Genomic DNA, 20,800 nt, shown 5'->3' with positions numbered 1-20,800 from the left:
AATTTTTTATTTTTATTTTAGATAGATTGAACTGAAAGTCTTTAGCTTTGAAGGAAACTCAAGTCTGTTTCCTGGGTAGAAACAATACTTGTTCAGAGTACAGCAGGCTCATTCGGCCTCGGGTTTATTTGACCTGGGCCTAAAATCTTGGTCGATTTGACTCCAGGTTTATAAACCCCAAATCAACAAGGCCTACTCAGCCCTATCTTTACCTATTCATATTATTTTAAGATTTTAAGAGCCCTCGCGTAAACAAAGTGGGGATCAAACAGGGACCTTCTGTTAGCTAGATAGACACAATATCTAATATGCCAGCAACACTTTTATATAATCAATAAATATAATTATTGATGATTCTGTCCTTCTAACTTCATTTTTTACTTATTTACTAAACAATTTGAAACTCATTTTCTTGCTACTGTCCTCTGCACAAAACATGAAATATCTGCATTTGCATCCAACCAATTCTGTTAAACGAACTGTCACTTAAATAAAGTCAATTACAGCAACTATGTTTCATGCTAACTTTTCAACACTAACAGATCTTGTAAAAAAACACCAAATTTCACGTTAATTTTAGTAAGTTATAATGCTTAAAATTCTATTATGACACCACTTATGCATGTGACTAAACAATTATACAACTATGGGTCACATTATTTATGAGAAATTAATATACAAAACCATATCATCTCAGATTTAAGGCACATTATCGAGTGATTTTTACTGCCATTTTTACTTTTACATGTTTTTCATTTGATGCTTTGATGCACTCAGATGTTATGTTTCTGCATTCAAGAAGCAAAACGTGTTACACTTTTGAAGAGAGATGTTGTCTGACAATTATAAAATATAATAACTACACAGTTAAAACAATTTAGTTGAATAATGTGACCAGCGAAGATTTCCCAAAGAGCAATGTAGATTGGGAATACATTTAATTCAAGTAAGAGGAAAGAGGAAACTCTGCCTCTGGGATTCCAAAGACTTATTTGTCAAATCTGCAAAATTGCCCATGACCATATAAAATTGGGGACTTATAACCATCAAATAAAACTGCGATAACTCCAGGTAGCACGGGACTAACCTTGATGCATGAGTAATCGCAGGTTTCGAGAAATCAATCGTATTGTTTGTTTTCATTGTTTCGGTTGGTGATGCTTTACTTCTGACCGCAAACGCTGTATTTACATGTAAGACGGTGCTTGGATAAGAAAAGTATTTGTAAAAATCCCTTAAGGTTACAGTATACTAAACTACACAAAAAGAATGATTGTTCATTCATTTAATTTAATCAACATACACACATAACACATATATAATCATACATGTTCAAACACTATTTTCTGTACACGTAGCATATTTAAAAAAAGCACACAAGTACGTACATGCGCATGAAAGAAATAGGAAAACAACATGATCACTACACAGTTTGTATTTTATTTACATTCAGTCAGACTTATGTTTTGCAAAGTCTAAGATTTAAGACTGTCGCAACCCATTAGCTACCAGGAAATGATGGCGTCAGATTTTCGCCATAGAAAGCAGAGCTTCTGTAGTTCCCGGTATGTGTTAGGCGTTGCTTGGAAGAATCAGCGGACCACATATAGCGCTTCGGTGGCCTCGTTGGGTGTGGGGTTGGGGGATTTTCTTCATCTTAGCCTTGGTCGTCTAGGTCATCTTCTTCGTCTGATGATTTGTCGCGTTCTTCGCTCAGGATGTCTTCGTCGGTTAAGGACTCGGCTGTTGGAGTGGGGTCTACAAATCCGAGGAATTTGCTGAGGTAGGATGCTGATACGCCGAGTGATGCCAGGCGTAATGGAGGGATGTCGTCAAGCTCGTCGTATTCTTCTAATTTGTTCAGTGTGGTTATGTTGGGAACCTCGAACTTTGCGTGTTGCAAGCAGTTTCTTATAGTGGTCGCAGTGACACATTCCCACGATTGCTGCAGGGTGTTCAGGGCGTCGAGGAGTGTGTTGCCAGCTTTTTCTTGTCTTTGATGGCCTTTATCTGTTTTATGACGACCCGCTTCCTGTAGTGTATTTTCAAGTTTTGCATGACACTCTGATCCATCGATTGTGTCTTGCTAGTCTTGTGCGGCGGCAGGAATACCGGCTCAACATTTGTCAGCGTCTTCAGTTTGGGGTGGGCCTTGCTTTGTCCACAACCATAGCTATCTTGCGGTGGGCTCGGCGCATTTTCTTGTCAATGTTGGTTATCCATTCAGTGAAAAGTTGCTGGTCAATCCAGGCACGGTTTTGACCTGTGTAAGGCCGTGGTAGCGTCCGGACATTCTTGAAGCATCGTGGCTTGTGCGCTTTGTCGATAACAAAGAGCGGCATTTTGTCAGTTCCGCTCATGTTTGCGCAGACGAGTGAAGTGATGCGATTCTTGCTCTTCTTTCCATCCTTGCAGTCTGGCCCTTTGTAGTCGTTGGTTTTGTCCGGCAGCATCTTTAAGAAGAGCCCTGTTTCGTCGGCGTTGTAGATGTCATCTGGATTATAGTTCTGCAGCATGCTTTTAGCTTTTGTTGCCATTCTTCTAGAGACTTCGCCTTCTCGTCGACGCTGTTTGCTTCCCCACATATCTTCAGGAATAGGATGCCATGACGTTGTTTGAACCGGTCAAGCCACCCTGTAGTTGCTTTAAAGTCTGCGAGACCAAGCTCCTTTGAACTTAACCTCTATTGTTCGTGTTTCCTGATTGCGTTTTATGGCCGTTTTCCCAGTAAACGATATCAAAGGGTGGCCACTACTTTCATTACCCAATATAGGACACAGAAGCTTTGCTGATCTAGCTATTCCCCCCACAAGTGGAACTTTCACTTGACTGCTCAGGAGTTTGATAATTTGTACGACTATTTTCTTTCTGAGTTGCCATGATGTAGCGCAAAGGTCAAGAAGGAATCAGTTAAGAGATTCCGATGTATATTCTGCTACGCTCTCTTTAATACAATACATTTTATCATAATTATCGATTGCTGGTAATTATTCAATTATCATTAAAACTGTGTTGCTTTTATCTGCATCTCAAAGGCAGACAATTTGCAGTGTTTCTCAAACTGCGACTAACTTCACAGCTAATCAAGCGTTTTTTGTTTGCTTGATTGCGCTGTTTTCACAACTCGAATATTTTAAGCATTGATTAGACGAGAAAGTGTCTTCGAATAATTGCCAGTTAATTAGGTGTGAAATGCCTTGCAGGGACCAGCACTCATCCTCGATTTATCGAAAATCGCATGTTTGAGTTATTGCGGGTATTTTAATCTTAAAATTGAAGGAAACTTTTTTGGACCTTTAGTTCTCGAGTAATCGCCAGTTTTCGAGAAATCGCCACCTCGAGTCATTGCAATTCTGCTGTAAAAAGGAGCAGGGTGTAGTGCACTGCTGTTCATCTCTTGATCTTTCAAATGAATTGTACGGGTTATGTACATACAGCAAAACAGAAGTGGCAGATACTTATTTTTTTCTAAGCAGAACACATGATTTATACAAATGATATCATATAGTGTAATGAAAAAGCATATGAGCACAAATAATATCTCATATTAGTGGTGCAAATTTTATTTAAGTGTCACATTTCAAAAGAAAATAAATTTATATAAAAGGGTTGTATTAATTGTTAAAAGACGTTACTAAAAGATGACTTCATTTAAAAAAAAGCATTTAATTACAAGAAAAAGTACATTTAATGCCCATAACATGTAACAGTATTGGGATTGTATTTTTTGGATAAAATGTGCATTTTATACACTTTAAAATTTAGACAAGACAAACTTGTAACAGAAACAAATGTATTTTTTCTGCATTTTTCCAGCATAAAAACTCTTCAAGTGTATTTTTTATCATCACAAATACACTTTACCAGGGAATAAGTATGTTAACCCTTACCCACTCAGAGTCAAAGTTGAAATGGCTATGTGAAAACAGCATAAAACCAGAACAGCCAGCGAGTAACTAGCAGTCTATTCAGGTTTAACGCTGTTTGCTGCTCTTCATTATCTAAGGTTTGGAGATGCAGCTTTAAAATCTTGCATCTAGCTAGAAGGAAAGGTCTTAAATTATAAATAACTTTCTAAGGCACTTCAAATGCGTGAGAATACGTATTTAAGTGGTAAAGGGTTAAAGTGATTTTTAGTGTGTTTGAAGTATATTTTAAAATGCATAAATACACTCTTATGCAAAAACGTCGAAAAAGTCAGAAAAAAAGTCAAGTGTAGAAATAATACAAGTTATTTATTTACAACAAAAACAGTGTCAAATGCATACCATTGCCTAATTAGTAGCAGCAGGCCTTATATGGTCTACTTGTGGTACAAATAATGCATTTTGTAAAAATAAAAAATAAAATATAGCTTCCCATACAGTTCAATACAATGTTCAATTAACTTCACTATGCAAATTTGGAATAAGACATAAACTTGGAATAATCTTTTCAACAATGAATAATTTGCTGTTTTAATATATAAGTGAAATAGACATTTGCATATACAAACTGATTTTACATCAAAACCAAATTAATTAGATTTTTTAAATACTCAAAAAATGAAACTATTTGTACTAAAAAATCAAATGAATATTTCAATAATACATTGTGAATATGAAATTAACAGGGTTTTTTGAAGAGAAAAATCACCACAGTGTGATATATGAATTCAAATTCACATAACTCATATTTCAAAAACACAAAATCACTTCAAATCCTTTCGCACAATACTGAAAAAATGGCACAGTTTATGATTGTTATGAATTCTTTATTACTTTATACACATAACATTTTAATTGTGATGCATCCGCAACAATTGAATTATACAAATGTAAATCTGTTTTAACAGTAATACGATTATAGCTAACACAGTTAAATAATTATCCCTGATTTCTAAATATATAAATTAGATTCCGTTTAATTGAATAGCTCATTTGTCACATCCGAACATTCAATTATCCGGAGTATTCAATTATACAGAATCAGTTATATTTCCAATGTTATCACTGTTTATCATATACGTGTATGTATGTTATCGTGTTTTTCACCTATTTCAAAGCTATATTGTTAAAAAAAATTGCTACATAAACTTGTTTTATTCAAGAAACGCATAGAAAAGCACATATAGTTGGTTGATATTCATTACACGTTGCATTGAAAATAATCCACTCGTAATTTTCACTCACTCACAGGTTACATCAAATTTTAGATGTACATTGACATTGACGAGAAAACAAAATCGGCAACAAACTCTTTAGTTGTTTCTAATCTGCAACAAACTGTTGAAGTGTGCTACTCGACAGTTTGTATTCGAAAGTTTGCGCCTGACTGCAAACTGTGATTTGCGTCAGTTTTAACCGAAGACTCCAGTGTATGCATTGTACTTGGCCCGCATACTACACATGACGCTTGACAGACGCTGCATACATGTATGGTGTGAAATGAAAACAAACAAAGTCAATAGAGCGCGTCTGTCAAAATAGTTGATACGATGCGTATCCTTAAACATTTATGAGATTCTACGCTGGATTGTAGTTTGCAATATTCAATTTAGTGGAATCTACTGTATATATATATATATATATATTATTCATTATCAAGTATACCTGTAAAAAGTGAACTTGTTACTAATAATCAAGTACAGGTAGTTATCAATCATGCATGTAAGGGTATACGCAATTAAAATTGGATGCATTTAGACTTATTTAGTCATGCAAATGAATCATTTTCAAAAATTATGTAGCAATATTATATTAATATAATGCTGAAATACTAAAATATTCAAAAGTCGCTGATGTGTTATGGATGTGGTGTCCACCAGGAGATCACTGGTTTTATCCCTATTGTGGGAGCATTCTTAATGACTCTCCTAGAGACACCCAAGTACTGGTTTTAGGCCCAGAAAACTTACTCAGGAGCATTTCAAATAGATGTACGTAGTTAGAACTTTAAATGCAAACTAAAAATATATATGTTAAAACTAAATACTTAAACCCTTATTAATACATTTTATTTTGAATCAAGCAATTGTGGACAATCATAAAAAATAATGAGCAAAATTTTAAATTCTACTTTAAAATAAATAATCATGATAATTTTAGATTTTTTTTCAATTTTTAGAATATTTAATAATGATAATGATGCAATTTTACATTACCTGAATGATAATAATAAAACAGAAAATGTAAATTTTTGTGAAAGAAAAAACTTTTTAATTTACCAATATCATGGTATTTACCAATAGATACAGCGAATGTAATCACACACATGCATTTATTATATTTATGATCAACCCAGATATTATTTGGATACAAAAAATGTATACATGACATTTCATGATTAGTATTTGGTAGCCAGTACTGCACTCGGCAATGTTAGTCTGTATTGCATACATATTCAATTGTCTGTGATCGATTCGCTTCCTCAAACTGAACAAACATTAAGATTTTACATCGTGAAACGTCATGCACCCAGTTTCACTTTCGCTTTGGTTGGTTTCGTTATCAACGTAAATTCATTTTCAAAAGTGGACAATAAATGTCAAAATGCAACACAAATGAACGATGACAGTGCTCTTAACATCAAGGTTACGGGAAAGAGTTAAGCGCTAGTTCAACGCGCGATGTATACAGCCTCATAACAATAGACTGATAACCTTTTGGGTAATAAAGTAGAAATACAAGGAAAGATGGCGACCGTTGGCCACGAGACCTATCTTACAGAGGAGTCTGAGGATAGCCGATGTATAACGATTGATAGAGTTATGTCATTTGTTGTCGGCTTTGGTCTGTGTGGGAACACTAGTATTGGTATATAAAAAGAATGCAAAGAAAAATTAACAAAAAGATAAAGCAATTAAACAACCTTTGTATTTTAAAATTGTTTTAATCATCAATACATTCTCATAAACTCTTCCACCAACAGATGCTTGCATTTGCTAAATTATTTATCATCACAAAACGGCACTTCTTTCAAGGGTGTAAGAAACCATGCACTTGCATACTTATGTCGAAGTTTTACTAAGTGTTTATGATGAATTGTATTAAGAACGTTGAAGACGTTTATTTCTCCACATCATAAATCATTTCTGTTTTTGTTGATTGCTTATTAGCTAAGATAATATGACTTGTTAAAATACAATGTTTTTTAAAATTTTATTCAAGAACCGCATGTACAAATAAAAAAATCTCTTATCACTTCAGAGGAACTTCCTTCTCTGTCTAAGTGTTGGTTGATTTTGAAAGTATTGTATCTAACAAAGTAATGTTAATCAGATACAACAGTAACAGTGTACCATGTGTATGTGGTTTGGTAACTTTGTAGTCGTATTAGTTGTTTGCAAGTGAACTGAAATTTAAATATTGTTAACTTTGATAATTATTACCGTATGCATGTTATTTGTCTATTGAGTACACAAGCTCTCTCTTCAAATCAGTCCCGAGTTTGATAGAGATAATATTTATGCAAATGCATTTTTTTCGAGAACATTTGTTAACAAATTATAAAATAGTGTAAACAAACGTTTTTTCAATTTGACCTAAGGACCTAGTTTACATATTTGAATTTTTTCGTGTGACCTTCTTTTATCTGAAAAAATAGAAGATTATAAAAACTAATTCTTAAAGATTTAGAATTAAGAGAAAAATAGTAAAGAGTGTATTATTGTATATACATGTACTGGCTAAAAATGTTCCTTAATATATGATGTTTAGAGTGGTATAATAACAGTTGATAAAAGCCAACTCAGACTCAACATCAAAGCCATTTTCCAACAATTAAACTTAAAAGAATATTCTTTTTTCTTAGCCTGATTAGTCTCAGATTCGTGAGTGAATATAGTTCAAGACCAATTCTCAGCATTTATAGATTATTATTATCAAGTATACCTTATAGTTGTCAAAAAGACCTTAAATGTTTGATCAGAACTTTGCTTTGTTTTTATATTCATACTTGATAATGTTTTTAAATTGAACTGTATGCGTTTGCAATTGTTGTCCATCCCTTCCAGTAGTTTCATGGTTTAAGAACCTTTTTTGTTTTTCTGCAATACAACCTTTTTAGCTCGACTATTAAATATGCAATATATATAGTTGAGCTATTCTGCTCAACCCGGCGTCGGCGTCTGCGTGAGCGTCTGCGTCTGCGTGAGCGTTGGGATATTAAAGTTTGCGTACAACCTCAAATATTTTCTATATCCCTTGACATATTGCTTTTGACTTGTGTATACTTCTTTACCAACATGACCCCAACTTATATACAAGAGTAGACAACTGTATCAAGCCTTTTGTAAGAATAATGATCCTTTTTTCAGTTAGAATATGCATATTATTGATAAATCTATATTAAAATGTGCGTACCACCTCAATTATTTTCAATGTCCCTTGACATATTGCTTTCAAATTGTACATACTTGTTTACCAACATGGGCCCAATCTATAAATAAGGGAAGACAACTGTAACAAGCAATTTGTAAGAATTATGGTCCTTTCTCCACTTCGAATATACATATAATTGATAAATCTATGTTAAATTTTGCGTACCACCTCAAATATTGTATATGTACCTTGTCATATTGCTTTTATATTTTGCATAATTCTTAACAAACATGACCCTAATCTATAAACAAGAGCTGACAACTGTATCAATCATTTTGTAAGAATTATGTTCCCTTTTTAAACTTAGAAAATTCTGTTAAGTTTTGTGTTTCGGTTCAGTGTATTCCTAAAGTATCAAAACTGTTGGTTTAATACTTGCAACAATTACTTATCATAAGGGGATTGTGCAGGCAAAGTTATGAAACTCTGACTGGCAATTTGACAGATTTATGGCCCCTTTTATAATTAGATAATTTAACATTTGGTTAAGTGTTGTATTTTGGTCCATTTACTCCTAAATTATCATAGCTATTGCTTTCAGACTTGGACACATACCAGACATACCACGATGGACTCCACCCAAACATCCCATACGCCCTACCCCAGAATCCCTACTCCCCTAAAAAATAATAATATTTTTTCCCTTTTTTATTATTTTTGAAAGATCATCTAATAAATGACCACACCCCCACATTATAACCCCCTTTTCACCCCACCCCATCCCTCCCAACCCCAAAAGTTTTTTTCTTTGAAACAATATAAAAAAAACACACATATTTATTAATTTTATTTTTAACGGACCGTCCAACCTAAGCTATTGCTATCAAACTTGAAATATAATATTATTATGTCTTTTCAAATGTTCAATAGATTGTGGAAAATATATCTGAACTCAGAATCGTTTATAAAGTATAACTTTTTTAAAACATAAGCGATCAATATGTTTCAATTATGGTCCTTTTCCACTTAGCATATTCCTATATTACCTTGACTTTATTGAATATGAACAATTCCCCATAATGGCTTGCGTTATACTGTCAAGCACTCGAATAGTCGAGCGCGATGTCCTCTTACAGCTCTTGTTAAAGTTATTGTTTGTGTTGTTTTTGTTACACAGAAGCTAATTTGACCGTTGTTTTTAACAGAGCATTGCCAATTTGTGTTGAGACTTTGTTTAAACTTTCTTTGGTTATACTAGCATATTCATATTTTTTCTGTAGACTACAAGCCATTACATAGACAAATGTTCAAATAATAATTGTTTGTTTATATATTACAATTTTAACTTTGAATTGTAAAATAAGTTATAATTGTTCCGAAGAAACGCACACTCTCTGGAAAGCACATATTTAACAATCTGTATTTCCTGTTTATGTATATAAACATTCTTCTTAAATGTGTGTTTTTTATTGTATATTTGTATGATACTATCGCCTAGCTTAGCTAATAAATAAATGGACTACAAAACTGAGAATTGTGGGTTCGAACCTCAGCCCGGCCTTATAACTTGTGTGTTGACTGGTCATGAAATCCTTTGTACTGCCAGTCTTACTCAACCTTTGATTCAAGTAAGGCAGTGTTCAGTTACTGGCAAAGGTATGTACACCAAGCCAAGGTCTAGTTAACTAGTTAGCCCAGTTAAAGGTGTGTACTTGTCCGCAATCATATGACTGACCTAATGTTGAAAAAGGTGACAAACAGACTTAATTGATGTTTCCACAAACTCATGGCATATTAAAGAGCTGTACCATAATAACAAATACATGAATAAACTCGATGAATAGTTATTCGCTCTTAATTCAATTGTTACATAATGTTTCCAAGTCCATATAATTCTTTAAATTAGTTGTTTATGCAATATTTCCAAGTCAATGTAATTATCCAAGTAAATAATAACGTTTCCAAGACATGACAAAATCCGTGTAAATCCATCTAGACAGGACACCACACCACCTGCGGTCCTGATAAAGAAAAACCTCTAGCGTCTCTCCTGTGGGTTAAATCCTTATTGTTCTAGTGTCCAAGGAAGCATTGTTTATAAACACGAATCGCTACATAAACATGTCAACTCGATGGATCAGACTACTTAGTTGAACGTGCATATACTGGCGTATTTACCATCTCGCAAGTGTACATTCACGACAACACACATAAATTTATCATGTAATCTGGTCGCGATCTATAATCAAAACGGACTGAAGCCAGTTGAAAGCGTGCATCTATTGTCAACAGACTAATAAGTCTCATGTCACAATGACGTAAACACAGGGCATGCACTATTCACCAGATTATACATCAATAATGCGACAGAGCTAATTCGCGGTTATTGCAAAAGAGCTTAATACACCAGCAAAGTTGACCTGGATTGTTTTCTTGTGAATACAAACAAAACACTTCGGTAAAACAGGCATTAATACCAATATAATTACAGACTATTTACCGTTTATAAGCGTAGGTCTAAATGGAGTTTTAAGTATGAATTTCAATGGCTAATACAACATTATATCCAAAGAGAAAATTTCAAGGGCTCAAAAAAATAGTCTTACTCCGATTCTACCTAATTACATGTATACGAAGTGCTGCTGTTTATAAGTGCACTAATCAGAGAAGTAATAATAATAGTCTGCACTATTTCAGTCGTGTGATTTGTGATCGGAATGAACCTAATTATCAACATCGCAAAGAGGGAAACCAGAGGACCAAAGACAGCCTCCAGGATATACCTTCCATCAAATAGAGGTTATATTGATGACCTCACCTTAACTGCAACGACACACGTGCAAGCTTGTTGGGTTCTTGGATCATTGGATGATGCAGCGACTTTCGCAAGAATGAAGTTCAAACCAAAAAAAATGAGGAGCTTGGTAATCAAGAGGTGAAAGGTTACCAAAGGTTCACCCTCCAGGTACAGAGCGAAGACATACCATCCATAGTAGACACTCCTATCAAATGCCTAGGAAAATGGTACGATGCCAGCCTTAACGACAAGCAGCATACACCACACCAAGAACAAACTCCAAGATAGTCTGAAGCAGATAAACCAGACATTAACTTTTGGGAAACTCGAGGCATGGTTATTCCAACATTGAGTGTTACCAAGACTCATGAGGCATCTAATGCTGTATGAGATAGCAGTTTCTGCTGTGGAAGGCTTTGAAAGAATCATCCACAGATACCTCCGTAGATGGCTAGGGGTCCCACCAAGTTTCACCAGCATCGGACTGTATGTGAGGACCAACCAGCTCCAACTCCCAATATCATCAGTTGTTGAGGATTACAAAGTTGCTAAGGCCATTATGGTGTTGAAACTGAAAGAATCTTCTGATGACCTGATCTGGCTGGCAGGCATAGAGACTAGAACCGGAAGGAAGTGGTCGGCAAGCCAGGCGGTGTCCCAAGCTGAAAGTAGACTTAGACACAAAGACATTGTCGAAACTACTACGGAGGGCAGACAAAAGCATGGTATGATAAAAACACAGCGATGGTGTACGGCAGATAAAAGAGAGAGAAGTCAAATGGTGCGAAGGAAATTAGGGTGAGCGAAGAGGAGAAGAGCCCGTTCAGTTGAAATGGGATGACAATGTGCATGGTACATATGGACAACAACAGAGAGGAATTGAGTTGGGCAGACATCTGGCAGTATGAGCCGTTTAGACTCAAATTCCTGTTAAGGTCAGTTTACAACCTGCTGCCATCCCCAACAAAACCCACAGATGGGGTCTAGTGGAAGACCCAAGATGCAGTCTTTTTAACAAGCCAGGTACCATGGACCATATCATAATATCATGTAATAATTCGCTGAAACAGGGACACTACAGATGGTGACAAGACGCTGTCCTTAGGGAGTAAGCCGATGTACTTGAGAGCGAGAGAAGGAAGAAAAGAACAGCGAAGATAACAGCATCTACAAATATCAACTTTGTCAAGGCTGGGGAAATAAGCACAAAGTCAGCTCCTAGAAGCATGTCGATCTTAGATGAATCAGACCAATGGGAGATGAAAGTCGACTTAGGGAAGAAACTGGTCTTCCTCGAGATCGTCCAAACTACACTGAGGCCGGACATAGTGATATGGTCCACCAAACACAAGACGCTGGTGACAATTCACCACAACTCACCGTCCCACGGGAATCAAGGTGTGACATGGCATATGAGCGGAAGAAAGCCAAATACACTGATCTAAGCAGTGCAGTGCCCGCGGTTGAAAAACATGGCAGTTCCGATCGAAATTCGCGCCAGAGGTTTTCCCCCACAATCACTGTCGATAATGCTTAGTGCCCTAGGAATCAGAGGAGGAGAGAGAAAGAGAGCTGTTGGGAGACTGGGTCAAGCAGCAGAGAGAGCGTCTAGTTGGCTAGTTGCCTGATCAGCACTGCGGTTCCACCGCCCGGAGAGTGTCCTGGGATTAAAGGATGAAACACTTGTTGATGGGCGGCTCCAAGCTGATGAGTCAGTGGTTTCTTACAGCAAAGGCTGTATACAACACAGGATATCACTGTTGATAGTCAATAATATGAATGAAGTAAGAGAATATGCATTCTTTAAATAAGGTTTATATTATTAGGAATTTCAGTCAATATGCCCCTTTCATACGTTTGCTAACAAATTTATACAATAATGAAGTAAGAGAATATGCATTCTTTAAATAAGGTTTATATTATAAGGAATTTCAGTCAATATGCCCCTTTCATACGTTTTCAAACAAATGTATACAATTCTATATTTAGTTTTACAAGTATAATAAAAAATTGCAAAAGTGGCGTTCTTATTTAATAATGCGCCCATGTGACATGTCATTAACAGACTGTTGATCGCATGCAAATGCTCATTGACAATTCATGAATGTCTAGATGACTTTCATTCACTGGTTCAAAATAATAGTATTTTTTCAGTGATGATTATATAATTTAGCACTGCGCTATGCAAACATTTCTAGCCATTTTCGACATTTAAAGTAAATCTCTTCATTACTAAGGAGGCAATGGCTGGACAAGAAAAACTGACAATGAGAAATCTCTCTACAAATAATGCAAAGATATCATTCTTGGGCTCTGTAAAGTAGCTTCCTTAAAACAATCTATTAAATTTGAAGTTGAAAATTTATATCTTGAAGTGCTTGTAAGATAGAAGAAAAATACTTGTGTACAGTTAAATACAGTTTTCACATGCAAATCAATTTTGAGCTCATGCAGTGCTTGGTACTAATAAGACTCTCATAAATTAAGAGATCAGATATTTACAACAAAGAATAAGTGGGGCAACATTTCCAAGAAAAAAAATCAAATATGGAGCTGAATAAAAAAAGTTATATCAGAGTAAATGATTACAGCAACACTGTACTGATCTTTAACATCAGCAATGCATCCCCCCTATGTGCAAAATATGTAGGGTAAAAAAGTCAGATTTTGTTTCTATGAAGTCAGATCTAAGTTGGATTTTAATTTTAATATAATACATATGAATATTATTTTATACAAATAAAGTGATGATTAATGTGTTATTTTATATAAAAGATTGTTGTAAACAACAAAAAATAAGTTTACTGGTAGAGATAAAGAAATTGCGCTTGTGTTCGTATGCAAAAATATGTAACGGAACAAATATTTAGGATATTATTGAATAAATATAATAATCTAAATTTGTATCAATGCAATAACCCAAATTTCATTAATCGTCAAAAGGCAGTAACGCCTAGACCATCAGATCATTGCCCCGGGAATTAAACGTCAATAAGTGTAGGACACTTTGTGTTTTTATCAATTACTTGATGAATCCTTGTTTATTTACGTATCATAATGAGTGTAAATACATCGATCAATTGTGTTGGCATTTGTCATGCGTCATATTTGCATTGCAATTGTAAGACACTTGACTTTGCACACGGCACGTTACAGTTTGCACACAATACCATTGACTATTTTATTGTTTATATCCATATTTTGAAAAAGGTAAAATACAGTACCACATACACAGCCGGATAGAAGGCACACAATTTGGTGCTGTTGCAGGGCTGGCCCCCGGCTGTTACGCCACATATAGCTTGTTGTTCAGAATAATTTTTATCGACATTGGAAAAAAAATGTTAGAACTAAATAAGCAAAAATAAACCACTATAAAGACTAACATGGAGTTGTGTATGTTTATTATGTTTAAAAGACTAAATGACAAATGCGTAATTATTTATTTGTCCAGCACATTTCAGTTTGGTCCAACAAGTTTTGAAAGGTTGTATGACCGCATGTCTGACACTTTTCTCTTGCTTTCAGGAAGTGAACACTATCTTGTACACTTATACATGCTTAAAAAGCATTAAACATACATTAAGAATAAATTGTATAATTTTCAAGCATGTTTGCATATGTTCCACACAATGGTATAAGTCAAAGCAAAATTGCGTATGTGTGTGTATTTAGCTGTCAATTGTATACGCTGGTGTATGTTTATAATATGCTAGGCAACTGGTAACATACATTTCAAATATTTATTTTATTTACATAACAAGGGACAAAATTGTCACAGAACCAGGTTTTCATTTTTTTTTTAATGTTTGATAAAAGAAGACTATTCAAAATGTGCATTGTAACCACTCTTGTTTCATATTCAATCTTTTTTACTCGTGGCAACCTTGATTTAAATTTGAAAAAAAAGTCTGATAAAGGGAGACAACTAAAAATGTGCATTGTTGCATGTTCACAGTTACCCTCTTCTTTCAAAATCAATCTATTTTTAGTCGTGGCGACCTTGACCTTGGATATATCGACGTAATTCTTTCGCGCAAAACACCGTCCAATGATGGTGAACACATGTGCCTAATAATTTTAAAATCTCACAATGAAAGACATAGTTATGACCCGGACAAGCTCATTTATGACCTTTTTTTACCTCTGACTCAAAGTGTGACCTTGACCTTGGAGTTATCATCGCAATTCTTTTGCGCGACACACCGTCCAATGATGGTGAATAAATGTGCCAAATGATTTTTAAATCTCACAATGAACGAAAATGTTTTTGCCGGACAAGCTTGTTCCGCCCGCCGGCCAGCCCGCCCGACCGCCAGCCCGCCCGCCCGACGATATTCGCCAATCTAATAACCATTTTTTTCCTTCGGAAAACCTGATAAAAAATATCTATATACCCATACCCATTCTGTTCTATCAATTTGTGCTTGTTTTCATATTATTAAGTATAAATAATTGGACTTATTGGTACCAGATTATATTGTAACTTAATAACAGCCCATAAATTCAAGAGAGTGGATTGGTTTATTGTTTTAAAACCAGTACAAATTCTTAAATTTGTTAAAAAAATATAAAAGGTTTAAATGATTTTGCGTAAGAATAATAATTGCACAATTTTTATGAAAATGTTACAAATTCTGACAACATAAATGAGTCCATTAAGGGTAAGCTGGGTTTTGTTCCCGTTTTTTTTTGTACCATTAACTTTGAAATTGACCCAACACGTTTTAAAAGAAATCCCAATGTCCATGCAAGCATGCTCCATCAAAAGTTTCTTCAACATTTGTCAATTCAAACTTTCATTCTAGACAAGAATCAAGCTGCTTGAAATTTTCAATTTTAAGTAACAATGACCTTGACCTGACTGATCCCAATTGTTATCTCAAAACTTGTAGGTCATTTAAATTATAAAGTAATTGATGAAATTTATTCAATAAATACACATTTGTCAAGTAAAATTCATTTTAATTAGTACATACTTACCTGCTACGATTAGCTATTTCCTCCAAAGGTGGGTTAATTATCTGGAATTTCCTGAAGCCGACACCTACATTGCCCGCGATTTAGTCTGAACCGGAACACATAGTGTAACGTGGACTAGCTAAACTGGTGTCACCCAGAATCATTCTTCATTCAACATAACAAAATATTAGTCGAAGAGCAGGGTTGGAGATGGGACTCACTGATAGCAGGTAAGTATTTAGTAATTAAAATGAATTTTAATTGAAAAATGTGTTTTAATGTCATAAATACGTTACCTGCTATCATTGGCTGAATTCGCAGATGCGGCTGGAAGGTTCGAGTATAGCTCCCCATTACAGCATAAACTATATCCAGGGTTACCAGCTTATCTTCGTTAGTATGGTATTGACTTGGACTTCTCGGATAAGCGCAAGTCTGTCTATGTCGTAGAAGACAATACCGTTTGTGCAACCATAAGGGGGCCGAAAAAAAATACACGTTGTATTGTTGGCACTCCAGAGAACGAAGATAAAAGGAGGAGGTGGTAGTCGGCTTCCTCCAGAAAGCAATTACGAGCACGTCAGAGAGTGGGGCGTGATAAATATACGCCCACGAAGCCGGCAAAGCTCGTAATTCATGCGGTCTGATCTTAAAAAGGGATGATACCCTAGATGAGAGAGACGAGTAAGCCTTTCTTAAAGTCGAGGCTACCCAACGAGAAATAAAGCCGCAGACACATCGCCCTTGCTTTTAAGAACATCGAATGGGCTTAACTATGCTGAGGTAGAACTTCAAACTGACTGGGCAGAGTAGTCCACATGTTTTAGAAAGACTTGGGACTTGAAGGGTTTAAAAGCCATAGAGGGAGTTGATTTTTGCAAGGAATCCTGGCTGACACAACGAAGTGACGGAGCCATCGAAGGAATCAAAACGAAGACGACCGTCTTGGACAAAAAGAGCATGAATTTCACTTCCCCGCTTGGCTGAAGCCATAGTAAGAAGAAAAATGGTTAAGAACTGTAAAGAAGCCTGGTAAACGAGTTCATAGGGAGCCTTAGTAAGCGACCAACGAAATAAAGCCAAATCCCATTTAGGGGTAAGGGAGCGAGAAACAGGGCGTTGAAGTTCCATTGCTCGGAACAGTTATGAAATGGCTAGGTCAGCACAGACTTGTGATGACGTACGAAAAGCCAAGGTATGCGAAAGCATAGATCGGTATTAATTGATGGAGCTAAGAGAACGTTTTTTATCATCAAGGAGGTAGATGAGAAAATCCGCTATGCGTCTAGCAGAGGGATTGCGGAGATCAATTTGCCCTCGAATACACCAGTCAGAAAAGTGCTTCCATCGAGCATCATTGACTGTTCTGCTGGACTTTCTCCTTGCAGAGGCAACTAGAATTGAAGCCCTAACAGAAAAACTTTTCTTCTGCAGGGATTGCCAAATAACAGTCAGACGTGTAGGTGGAACACGTCTGGATCCGCATAAAGTCTGCCTTTCTGAGATAGGGAACATTACCTGTGAGGAAGTTTCCTGGGACAGTCTCACAGGAGACTGAGAAGGTCGTTGAACCAGGATCTCCTGGGCCACCAAGGGGTGACCAGATGGATATGGCAAGAGCTCACCCTGATTTTCTCCAAGTTTTGGGTAATCAGAATGGGTGGGGGTTAGGCGTAAGCTTCCAGTTGGTCCCAAGAGAACAAAGCGCATCTACCGCCCACGCTGCTGGAGCGTAAACTGGACTCAAATACAAAGGAAGTCTGTGGTTGTCTCTGGTCGCAAACAGGTAGACCAGTGGATAACCGAACGTCAGAAAAATCTGGTTTGCCACTTCCTGATAAAGTGTCCACTTTGACGGAAGTAACTGGTGTTTTCGATACAAACGTCCACCAGGGCGTTTCAGACGGACCTTGTATGTGATTGATAGAGAGAGGAGAGAGATAAGAGAGAGAGAGAGAGAGAGAAGAGAGAGAGAGAGAGAGATGAGAGAGAGAGAGCGAGAGAGCGAGCCGAGAGAATCTCGAGAGATAGGAGATCATCGTTCTAGCGAGAAAGAGCTCGAGAGCTCGCTCTACTCTATCTCTCTCTTCTCTCTCGACCGCCCGCCGTCTCCCCTCTCCTCTCGCTCGCTTCTGCTCTCTTTTGCGTAGCTTTTGCCAGAACGAGTTAATTCCTGGTTTCAATATAAAGGGAGTGGGAGTGTGTTCCCCCCTGTGCCTGGATGTAAGCCACGACTGATTTGTTGTCTATTGACACCATCACACAGGAGTTCCGAAGATGTTATTGGAAATGAGATACAGCTAGAAAGAGTATTTCGTATTTCTGTTGATTATTGATGTGCAGTTGAGATTTCTGAGGAGACAACATGCCTGAGACCGGTGACCGGACCGGTCATAATTGTGTAATTAATGTTCTTATGTTCATGAACTTTTAATGTGCATGAATAATTCATGTAATGAAATTATCGTGAATAGTCTCATTTTCAGTTCAAGAATCATTCATTAATATTCAAGAACGGTATGATGAATATTCATGAACTTTGTTCATGAATTTTAAGTTAATTTTTCAGGAATATTCATGAATAATTTATAATCATTTCGCCTGGGATTGTACGTGTTGAATGCAGACCTATACCAGGAAATTGCAGCGATAATTACAAACCTGTTAAGGTAGAGCCTCTGTAATAATTTCCCGCGATTTCTTCGAAGATCGATGAGCCTTTTAACCTGTTTGCTTATGGATATTTAACCAGGTAGTAATGTGAAGTTGTCGTGGTCGAGTGGTTAAGGCGATAGACTAGCAATCTTTTGGGATCTGCCTGCGCAGGTTTGATTCCTGCCGACAACGCATACTTTTTGCGACGCGTTTTATTTCTTCTCTAACATAATTTGATTTAATAAAGCACAATAAGATATGCTATTTGTTAAATGGACTTTCAACCGCGTTTGACAAAAAAGAAAAGTTCTAAAATACCGCGCTTAACGGTCCCTTTGAATATTAGTCCGGTTTTCAAGCAATAACACAAACATGGCAATAACGACCTGTATAAACCAAGCTTTGCAAAGTAAAAAAACATCATATGTTCACTATCGGCATGCGCTCGCGAAAATATCAAAAAGTAAACGGTAAATTTGTCTATTTCTTGGTATTTTTGCTATATATATATAGTGTATCTATGAAAACTAAGTTCAAAATATTCCTTAAATGATACAATTTTTAATTGTATGACACTTTGTTTTGAACCAACCCAATCTACTTGGCTGAAACTACTTAGATTTCATTGCGCTCTTCGATAGATTACAAGTTTTTAACAAATAAATGTCTGTAAAATAATACTTATTTCATCTTGTTTAAACTTAAAACACCTTAATTGCATCTGTACACACCAACTGCATGCCCATATTTGGAAATCTGGATGAATTATGGAACTTTTATATACCCCAGTGGGGCAAATAAACAGGACAAAAACCGAGCGTAAGGGTGGATTTGAAACAACAGCTGTCGTTAGGACAGTATGCTCGACTTTTCTCAGTCTTGATAGAGTAATAAATGCTTGGTATTGAAGCAAAAGGTGTGTCAAAAAAGAAAGCATTTGGCTATTTGCATTAGTGACAGCAAATAAAAAATGAATTTAGGATAATATAAACTGTAGAAATTATTTACAATATAATATTATTTAATTCAAAATAACAAAAAAACATATTTTGTATATTGTTTATTTTTTGCAATATCATTTAGATTATACATATGATGCAATAATACTAAACATATTATTGAAATTAGAGAAAGAGAGTTGTTTCCCTTGGAGGGAAGACGTGTTATTTTTGGACGGAGTGAAAAAATAAATAAAACATAGTAAAGGGAATATTTTCAATGGATTAAAGTGGTATTTGTGAAAAATGGAAGTTTTCTTGTAACGAGGTAATACGACTTTCATTTAAAATTGAAAAATAACTACAATGTAAAAACTTTTTATAGTGCACATGGTCACGCTATGCTTCAAAAGAGGATATCGCCATATTGAATGTGTACATCTTGACATATGTGTAAACTGACAATAATACGCACGCCTGCACAACAAGGTCAAAATATGTATACTTCTCAAAAGAAAATAGTAGATGGCGGATAGGCGAAAGCACATAAGTACAAGCTGGAGTGAGTTAGAGTCAAGTGTACGTGAAGTAGTGGTATAAAAACAAAAGAAGAAAAAAGGTAAAATAGTCGCATCAAAAGGAAAAACGATCCCTGAAACACAGGGTGAAAGTATGGAGAGCCAAATTCAAGATTTGAAAGTCGAACTGAAATTGATGAGCGATAAGTTGACATCGTTTATAGATAAAAACGACTCATTCACAAAGGAATTGGTAACCATAATAACAACACAGGTTTAAGCAGAAATAGTTAAGCCATTTGAAAAGAGAATTGAAATTCTAGAAGCAAAGTTGTTCGAAAAAGAGCTGGACAGTGACAAATTAAGTAAGAAAATTGAAAGCCTTGAAAATGATCTGAAGAAAGCAAAGGAAAGTGAACAACATGACAAAACATGCATAATTAATGTCATGGAAAAACAATCAGGTAAACTCAACGAGCTTGAGCAGTTTGGAAGACGGAATAATATCCGGATAGCAGGGTTAGCCGAAGCGAGCAATAATAACAATAACAAGAACAATAAAATGACAAGTGAAACGGCAGAAGAAACTAGCAAGGCAATAATAAAATTTCTAAATGAGAAGATCGAGGG

At 35.9% G+C, this 20,800-nt stretch overlaps 1 protein-coding gene and 1 non-coding gene across 2 annotated transcripts; one reads left to right on the top strand and one right to left on the bottom strand.

Moving 5' to 3' along the window:
* Positions 1 to 1,657: 1,657 nt before the first annotated feature.
* LOC127845962 (major centromere autoantigen B-like) lies at positions 1,658 to 2,537 on the bottom strand. Its single transcript, XM_052377140.1, has 2 exons — positions 2,169 to 2,537; positions 1,658 to 2,032 (listed from the first exon to the last, which is right to left on the bottom strand). The coding sequence occupies exons 1-2, from the start codon at positions 2,535 to 2,537 to the stop codon at positions 1,658 to 1,660; spliced, it is 744 nt and encodes a 247-aa protein (XP_052233100.1).
* A 16,287-nt stretch (positions 2,538 to 18,824) lies between these two features.
* On the top strand, positions 18,825 to 18,906 carry Trnaa-agc (transfer RNA alanine (anticodon AGC)). Its single transcript has one exon. It is a non-coding gene; the product is annotated as a tRNA-Ala (tRNA).
* The last annotated feature ends 1,894 nt before the right edge of the window (positions 18,907 to 20,800 follow it).

The sequence above is a fragment of the Dreissena polymorpha genome, chromosome 9 (genome assembly GCF_020536995.1).
Source record: "Dreissena polymorpha isolate Duluth1 chromosome 9, UMN_Dpol_1.0, whole genome shotgun sequence".
NCBI lineage: Eukaryota > Metazoa > Mollusca > Bivalvia > Myida > Dreissenidae > Dreissena > Dreissena polymorpha.
Note: the sequence above shows the minus strand (reverse complement) of the source record. Positions and strands in the feature narration are given on the sequence as shown.

What these genes read in the sequence shown, in the direction of transcription:
- LOC127845962 (XM_052377140.1), bottom strand. Translation starts at nt 2,537, where the DNA reads ATGGCAACAAAAGCTAAAAGCATGCTGCAGAACTATAATCCAGATGAC. An exon ending in CCCACCGCAAGATAGCTATG is followed by an intron (nt 2,033 to 2,168) that starts GTTGTGGACAAA and finishes AATACACTACAG; the next exon opens with GAAGCGGGTCGTCATAAAAC.